Below are 8662 nucleotides of genomic sequence, written 5' to 3'. Positions count from 1 at the left end.
TAGTCTCCTTCCCTCGGAATGACTCCTTGGCCTGAGTGCCTGAGGTGGGCAGCCAGTCTCCCTGTCTTGGGGTCCACACTGTCCTCCAGTGAGAGTGGGGGATTTGGCAATGCTGACTCTGTGGCCCTGAGACTGGGTCCTCACTGACACAGGTTTTCCGCGAAGCTTGGTGGAATGAGTCCAACGTGGCCATCCACACAGGTGGCGAGGGCTCATCTAGTATCTGGTGGCTGTCATGTCACCACTGGGAAACACATTTCCCCAGCCCAATGGACAGCTGCCCCTGCAAACCTGGTCAGCCAGAGACAGAGTCCACAAAGATCCTCTGTCCTGGGCCAGGCACTGAGGAGAAAAGATTGGGGTCCAGAAACCAGGCCAGCACCCAAGTCTGTGACACTCATCCTGGGCGTTGTCCTCTTAAATGTGGCCTAAAGTAGAAGTAGGCTGTGCGTGTCCCAAATCTGACCCCTGGGTCAGGCCTAGTGAGTGCGGGTGACGGGCCTCTCCCAGGCAGCTGCTGGGAGGACGCAGGCCTCCCCAAAGTGGACAGCCACGCTGGCCGTGAACTCACGTTCAAACAGAAAATCCACTCCCGAAAGTTGACATTGTCCCAGGAAGAGCAATTGTGCCTGGGACCAGAAGGGGCTTTTCTAGACTATCAACGCAGGGCTGCATCATAAACGCCGTTTCCTCTTTCTCTCTGAACAGGGCATTCTCTTCAGCTGAGATCAGAGGCAACACACTCTTTTCTGCATGAGGAAATAAAAAATGAGGAACTTTCCCACTGGCCCATCCCCAGGATGGGCTGCTCTCAGTGAGAACAGGGCTCTGGACAAGCTTGGGCAAACACCCCTCGGACCTGGGGCAAGGCAGGGCCGAGGCTGGCCTTGTAAATAATGTTATCAACCAGAAGCTCCTGAAAAACCCTCACCAGCCCAAGGGCCAGGGCAGGCCCCAGGACTCCTCATAGAAGTCCTGACTCCCAGGGTGCCCACTTTGCCTCCCTCCTCAGAGTGTCACTGTGGGAGACAAAGAACCCCGTGACTCCCAGGGTCCTTGAGCGCCTGAGAATGCTCCTAGAGGTGAAGCCAGCAGCCGGGCCTCCACGAAGGGGGGCCAGGGACAGGCAGGAGAAAAGTTCACATATGTCGTCTTCATGCCCAGGCAGGGGCATGGCCTCCCAGGATAGTGGTAACTGTCCTTCGTCTCCCTGAAGTTTCATGAGCTCAGAGGTAGGAAACCCATGGAGGCTCATCCGGGACCCATGAAGCCTTCACACCAGTGGAGGTTGGTGGGAAGGAGGGCCAGGCCCCCAGGAGTTAACACGCAGGAGCCCTGCCAAGTCCACACAAAACTGCAGAACGTCCAGCCCTCGGGAGCCTGGCAAGGCCTGAGCGAACCCGGAGCAGCCAAGGGGCGGCCTCACTCACCCTATCAGTGAGCTGGATGCTGGAGTTCCTCCGTTTGGGTTGTCAACGGGCGAGCTCTGAGGGCCATATGGACCTGGACAGCCCTTGGCTGGGCACAGGATGAGCTGGGCCAGTTCCATGCAGGCAGAGGGCTGTGAGAGTCAAGGGAGTCCAGGAGCCTGGCTTTCTGTAGCGCCCTCCCATACCCCACCTTGCCCTGGAGGCTTGGCACACCCTGGACCGCACCAACCCTCATAAATCCAGACAGCTCTTCCCAAACACTACTCTTGGCAGGCCCTGGACGTGGCTCCCCAGCATGGGGCGAGGGACGTGCCCTGGACTGCAGCCACGAAGGCGGCTGGACAGGCAAGGGAAAGGGGTGAATGCCCCCCTACCTGGGCCACCCCATTAAAATTGCAGAGGCAGCTGCCTAGTGTATCTGGGTTCTCATGAGAAGCATAATCTTCCTCTTACCCCCAGCCCTGAGAGGCCCCCGAACCAGCCGCGTGTGCCGGGGAGGCCCAGCCAGGGGGTGAGGCTGCCCCTTGCTCGCTGTCACTCCCCACAACCATTTCTCCCTAGAAACACTGTCCGCCAACCAGACAACCCTGCCTGGCTCCTGCGGGGCGGCTTTTATCCCGCTCCCAGCCTGGCCCTGTGCCAGGGCCCGAAAAATGCCGTCAGCCACCCAGAAACCCGCTTTGGGATTTGCCTGGGAAGAAACCACAGCCCCTGAATCTGGCCCATCTGGACCCATTTTGCCTACTGAGGAGGCCCCCCAGGAAGGAAGATGTATCGCCAGCTTCCTGGAGTTCCCTGATAGCTGTCATGTTCAAATTCAGACACAGTGCCCAAGAGAGACGGTGGTCTGGCCACCCCCCTGGGATAGAGATGGGTCTCCACCTTCGGTTGAGGTCTGGCTGGGCCCAGGGGCTTTGACTGTCCACGTCCTCCGAGGCTCAAAGAGCCCCACCTCTGCCTTGGCCAAGCGCCTTCAAAGTGGGAGCCCCCTGGGCCTTGGAGCCCCACATCGCCCAGGCTTAGGGAAAGCAACAAACACAATGCTGCCCTCATAGATAGAAAGCTTTTTTTTTTTTTTTAATTTCATCAAATCAATCTGTACAAAAGTTAGCATGGCTTGGCCAGAAAGTAGTGAAACACAGCAGGTAAGTGAGAGTAAAAGTTCAAACTCAACACTGAAAAATAGATTGCATAAAAATGAGTGTTGTACTTCCCCGCCCCCACCCACAGAAAGAGATATGCAAAAGACTTTTCTAGAAAAAAGGTAGGAAAAGTAGAAAAAGTAAAAAGAAGCAACTTCAATGTATTTAAATTTACAAAGTTTAAAGGCACAAGTTTCCATGACACTGGCAGTTATCATAGCTGAGCGTACAGCGGAAGCAGTACAGGTAAGTCAGGTATTATTATTCGTCTAAAACGAAGAATCTAAAAACGCTTAGTGAAGGTTTTAGTTTCACAGCTTGGAGGTGGCGCCTGGTTCCTAGGAGCCAAGGTTAATGTGTTTCTAAAGCCACCACATCCCAGGAAATTCCCGTCTCTACCACTTAGCACAGTTGTGGGCAGGGATGAAACACAATGATGTCCCTGCCTCCTAAACCTCACGTTAATACCTGGTGCCCGGAGCACCCCAACCTGATCAGAGACACTACAAGGCAAATTCCTTCTCCCTCACAGTCCCAGCTGCCTCCCGGAAGCCTGGAGCTCAGGCCCTCCCTGGCGCCTCCCAGCAGCCCAGCTCCAAAAGGCCCAGATCGAGGGTCCCAACCCCACCTGCCCTCCGGGCCCAAGTCCTCAGCTCCCAGGCTTTCGTTTTATCTTAAATTCTACTCTCTGCACAAATTACTTCATTAATTAAAGATAAAATAATACAGGACATAAATACATTTTAACAGCTTTCAAAACAAATCAAACACGTTTGAGTCTCAAAAATAAAAATTAAAACAAAATAAAATAAAAAGAAAGAAGTGTTAATCACAGCCAAACCTTCCTCAGAAGAGCCCTAACTACAAGGAACACCTCAGATCTAACAAGCTGGTCCCAAGAGATGCTCCTGCAGACTCATCCCTGCCAAGGTGGTCCTGTGGATGCATCCCCGCCAAACTGCTCCTCCGAACGCATCCCCAAAGCTGTGGATGTGCCCTTTCGCCGTGGAAATGGCATCCATGGGTCCTGGGAGTTCTTGGTGCTGAGGCTGGCTGGGAGCTCAGAACGAAGGGGGCCTGGATACCCATCGCCTCTTCCCTCCTTTTGTCCTTTGTACCGTGGCTCCGTTTGGCATCCACTGTGATGCAAAACCAAGGCGCTGGTGTCTGTGCAGAAAAGGGACCCAGTGGCTATCCTTCATTTCAAAGTTGCCAGTCACCACAGAGAGAGGGGAGGAAAAGAGGGCTTTGTCCATTGACAGAAGTTTGGAGATCTCGAAGCAAAGCAAAGGGGCTCGGGTGGTTTCCTGCACACATCAGCAGGCACTTGATGGAGCTGGGCACACACGGTTGCCTCTTCTCACCTCGATGACCAACACCTCCAGGGTGACCTCAGAGGCTCTGTCTTTGAAGAGATAAAGGTTCTCCTCTGCCCATGCCGGCCCTCTCCACTCAACCACGGTGCCTTCAGGGTCTGGTCAGGGTGGTATACACGGGCTGGTCCCAGTTACTAGGGGGGCTGTGAGCAGGTGGCACAGAGAGGCTGCTGAGCAGGGGTGAGGTATAGGGCCGGCGGGATGAGTGGAAGTAGGGATACTGATAGAGGCTGGACGGGTAGCCAGCATACGGGTTGTAGTAGTTGGGGGCCTGCAGGTCGGTGTAGTCGCACTGTGAGCTGGTGAAGGAGCTGGCAGCTGCAGCAGAGGCGGCCGTGGTGACACTGGCCTGGGCACTGTAGGAGCTGTAGTCAGTACGGCCTGGAGAGCTGTGCGATTGGTCACCATAGTGGCCGGGGCTCAGCTGCTCGGTCTTGATGTGCGGTCGAGGGGGACCTGCTTCGGTGGGTGATGCAGAGGCCGATGGGGCTCCCTTGTGTGCCCACACAGGGGATGCTCCAATGCCCGCCGACCCGGAGTGTGAGTAGGAGGCACCCCCGTAGGAGCCAGAGGTGGAAGGCTGGCCCGGCTCTGTGGGCAGGGCAGAGTGGCCATTGAGGGGCAGGTACTGGTCAAACTCGTGGACATCGAAGGTGTCCATGTTGCCGATGACCTCACTGCTCAGCTCTGAGATGTCCACATTACTGAAGTCGATGTTCTGGCGCCCACTGTCCACCAGGCGGCGGCCTTCCAGCTTCAGCTCTTGCTTGCCCCCTTGGTGCAGGTCCGTCTTGGGGGTGGTAGGTGGGGTGGGTGGCCCGTGGGTCTGCCCTAGGGTCAGAGCACATTTCAGGGATGAATGCCCCTTCTGTGGGGGCGGGGGGTGGGGCTGGCAGGGCCGGCAGGCTGGCGACATGCACATGGGAGGAAAACCAGCCTGCTAACAGCCGCAGGTAGGAATCAACAGCTTTTTGTTCCTGTACATTTCCCAGAAATTCCAGCAAAGCCAGACCCAGACCTCACTCCTTGCCTGAGAAAATTCCGTTAAGCACTGCTCTGTGGAAAGACCTGGGACCAAGGAGGCCCCACTGAAAACCACAGTGGAGAAAGAAGAGATAACTACGTCTAAGAAGCGTTCAAGGAGTGCCTAGCCCGTGCACGTAACAGCAACACAATCCATACAAAACCTGTTCATGACTTTAGCCAGCTTGACTGAGACTGCTTGCGGGCCAAGACTGCACCTCGGTCAATGGGACCCTAAAGCTGGGCTGCTGACAACCATGCTGGCAGCAGGAGTGAGTCCTGGGTCAGAACCAGCAAAAAGGCCCAGGGAGGCAGGGATGCCTTTGGGTAGGACAGAAAACCCTCTGTCACAAGGTGCCAACTAGGCAACCTTTGAGATCCTCCAAGCCCAGAGGGGCTAATCAGAGTACCCCCTCCCCACATAGAGTATGCATCAGAAGCAGTTGCCACCGGGAGCTTTGGGAGCTTTGGGGGGACATACAGGGAAGGTTTGGTCATCTTGTGAGTGCCTGCCCTGGGAGTGAGCCCCTTTCACTCCCCCACTGCCCATCTCTGCCATGGCCAGAACCCCCACTTCTCCCACTGGGGATTCTCAGACACTGGGGGCTCCAGGAGCTGACCTGTGTGGTCGCCGTGGTGGTGTACGTCGCCAAGGCCCGTGTCAGTCTTGTACACAGCACCGCTTGGGTGGTGGCCCAGTTCGGCGCCCGAGTCGGAGTCGCTCTGGCCTGTCTTGACGCTCTTCCTCCGGCGGGGCTGGTACTTGTAATCAGGGTGGTCCTTCTTGTGCTGAACCCGCAGCCGCTCCGCCTCCTCCACGAAGGGGCGCTTCTCATTCTCACTCAGCAAGCTGCGGAGCCAAGAGTACAATCAGGATGGCAAGGGCGTCCAGGCTAGCACCAGTGCCCACGCTGCCTGGGAGCTGGACTGTGCCCCAGATGAAGTGCAAGAAGGGGGCCAGGACAACCCTGACCAGGAAAGCTTGGGTGCACCCGCACCTCGGTAGGCACTAGGCAGTGCTCCCCCTTTGAGCCATGGCGCCTGGGTGGTGAAATCTGTGTGTTCAATAAAGTCAAAGAGGAACAGTAACAAGACCCAAATCTCTCATCTCCTTCCTCCTGACTCCCCCAGCCCAGCCTCTGACTGTCCCCTCCCTTATGGGCAGGTGGGGGAGGAGGGCAGGACCCAGCTGAGAATACACTACGGACAAAGTGAGCTTTCCGGGAATTGAGGTGGGACTTCTCGGACAGCTGGGCTTCCCAGACCTCCAGAAAATTCTGGCAAAATTCAGTGATTCTCAATGAGGCTCAGAACACACACTGGCCTCTCAGACTCTTCCAGAAGCTCCCTTCTAACTGCCTGCAGGACAGGGCATTGGGGCACAGAGGCACAAGTCCACGGTGCCCCGAACGGACAGGAACAAGAGCACAGAAGACAAACATGCAAGCTTCGATCGCCCACACTCATGAGGTGAGGAGCAGAGAACAGTGTACCGGTGCCCTGAACCCAAAGCCGTCCATTTTGAGCCCAAGTAGAGAGTGTTTGGTGGGATGGGCTGTCCTGAGCGGCAACTTTGTCACTGCTGCTGTCCAACTTTCTGCAAAAACCACCAGCCTCACCATGCCAAAGTGTGCAGCTGTGCGGGGAAGGTGCCAAGGGAGCAGACCCTCCCTCTGCCCTTTCCAAGGCGGAGCACCCCCAGACACAGGCAGCTTCTCCTGGGGGAGGAATAGGCTTCCAGGCTCTGAGGCCACCTACAGCTGGGGCCCCCCAACTCTGCATGCCAGCCACCGCCTTAGGCAGGCTATTCCCGTTCCAGGCTCCAGAAATGTGGTAAGGGTGGCACACTCCTGCTGCTGCCCTCTGTGGGCCCACACCCGGAGGGCCCGCGCCTGGTCCTTGCCGGCCAGAGGGTGTTTTTCCACTAGGGCTCGCCCTGGGAACAGCCACTGGGAGCAGGGCCGAGACCGGGCATAGCGCCACCGCCCCGAGCCCCCCAGGACTCACTGGCAGCCCCCGCCCCTGGACCGGGGACACTCACCGCCAGAGCTTGCCCAGTGTCTTGCTGAGCTCGGCGTTGTGCAGGTGCGGGTACTGGTCGGCCAGCTTTCGGCGAGCTGCCTGCGCCCACACCATGAAGGCGTTCATGGGCCGCTTCACGTGCGGTTTGGCCTTGAGCGCGCCCCCGCCGCCGCCGCGCACCGGCATGGGCACCAGGCTCCAGTCGTAGCCCTTGAGCACCTGCGACACGGCGTCGCGAATGCAGGCTGGGAAGCGTTCGTCCGCCGCCTCGGCCGAGTCCCCCCGGCCGCTGCCTCCCGCGCCCGCCGTGCGGCCCAGGCCCTCGGAGCCCGAAGGCGACGGCGGCGCGTCCGAGTCCGAGTCCTCCACGTGCGACATGGAGCTGGCGGTGCCGGACGGGCTGCAGGGCGGCTGGGCGCGGGGCTCGCTCATGTCCAGCATCTGGGCCGCACGCGGAGGGGCGCGCGCGGGGGATGCGCACCGGGGCCGACGCCCGGCTGCGCTGCGGCCGCTCTGGGACCCGAGGTCACCGCGCGGTGGCCCGACCTGCGTCCCCGCCGCCGCAGCCGCCCGGGTCCTCCAGCCGTCGCCTCAGCCGCCGAAAGCTCAGTCCCCGCGGAGGGACCTGCAACAAGTTTCTTTAAGCAGCAATCGAGAGGCCCCGCCCCTCCCGGTTCTTCATTGGCCGGCTAGCGCGGCCCGCGGCCCCCAGGGGCGGAGTTTGGACGCCCCCGCCCCTCCCCCCACCTTAAAGAAAGCGCCTTGATTCCCGCTGCGCCCCCGCGCGCCCCGCCCGGCCCTGCACCACGTGGGGCACGGTGCGCACCCCAGCCGAGGACCGGAGCCCGGGCAGTGCACCCGCCCGCCGGATCGCCCCCCACCGCCGCGGGGCCTCCTTCCAGGAGGAGCAATAAGGAAAAGAGGGTCAGAGGTGGGGAACGGTGGGGCGCTCCGGGCGCTCTGCACGCCACAGGGGCTCGCCGCCCAGCTCCCTTCAGCAGGCGCGGAGCGGCTTCTGTGCACCCCACCCCAGGCCCAGTTGCCCAGCCTCGGGTATCCAGCTCCGAAAGTAGGCGGGCCCCCCCCCCCCCCCGACGGTCTCGAGCCCTGAGGTCTCGCCCGCAAGCCCAGAGGCGCCGGAGTCAGCTGCTGCCGGCCTGCGGCCCAGGGGAGGGTCGGCTCGGCTCGGCCGCCAGTCCCAGAGCCGGGCTCCCCGCCCGCAGGGCCAGCGAGACTCGCCGAAGCCTCCAGCGCGCCCCGAGCCTGCGAGCGGCGCAAGTTCAGTTAACCCGCACCCAGGAGCCGCGGCTCCGAGCGGGGTGATCCCAGGCGCCCCGCCCCATACGGGTACGGGCTTGGAAAGAGCGGCGGGGGTGCGGTCCCAGGAGCCCCGGCAGCCGGGGGGTCGAGGGATGGGGAGGCGGGGGCGCTGGGCGGGGCTTGGGCTGACCCTAGCTGTTGAGTCCCTGGGGCTGGCCGGCGGATGGCTCGGCCGGACGCGGGGGCCCAGGGCCTTCCGGGCGTGACCCTGGGGGTGGGGGCGAGGAGGCTGTCCGGCGGGGCGGTCCTGGGTGGTCCGGTGGAGGCGGAGGGCGCTCCGGGCTCCTGGAGTGGAGGCTGCAGGCGCACCCGCCGAGGAGGGGAGGTGGGCGGAGTGTGCCCGCCCTAG

General features: G+C 60.3%; 1 protein-coding gene across 1 annotated transcript; it reads right to left on the bottom strand.

Annotated features, from left to right (window-relative positions):
* Positions 1-2482: 2482 nt before the first annotated feature.
* SOX8 (SRY-box transcription factor 8) lies at positions 2483-7608 on the bottom strand. The gene is made up of 3 exons (XM_081131613.1): positions 7013-7608; positions 5592-5821; positions 2483-4779 (listed from the first exon to the last, which is right to left on the bottom strand). The coding sequence occupies exons 1-3, from the start codon at positions 7432-7434 to the stop codon at positions 4040-4042; spliced, it is 1392 nt and encodes a 463-aa protein (XP_080987739.1). The 5' UTR covers positions 7435-7608; the 3' UTR covers positions 2483-4039.
* Positions 7609-8662: the final 1054 nt, after the last annotated feature.

The sequence above is a fragment of the Miniopterus schreibersii genome (assembly GCF_964146895.1).
Source record: "Miniopterus schreibersii genome assembly, chromosome: 3".
Lineage (NCBI taxonomy): Eukaryota > Metazoa > Chordata > Mammalia > Chiroptera > Miniopteridae > Miniopterus > Miniopterus schreibersii.
This window is presented reverse-complemented; position numbering and strand designations above follow the sequence as displayed.

Excerpts from the sequence above, each read along its gene's own strand:
- SOX8 (XM_081131613.1), bottom strand. The coding sequence starts at position 7,434 with ATGCTGGACATGAGCGAGCCCCGCGCCCAGCCGCCCTGCAGCCCGTCC. Across the intron at positions 5,822-7,012 it reads ACACTGGGCAAGCTCTGGCG|CTTGCTGAGTGAGAATGAGA; the intron begins GTGAGTGTCCCC and ends TTGGCTCCGCAG. Across the intron at positions 4,780-5,591 it reads CCACCACGGCGACCACACAG|GGCAGACCCACGGGCCACCC; the intron begins GTCAGCTCCTGG and ends CTCTGACCCTAG.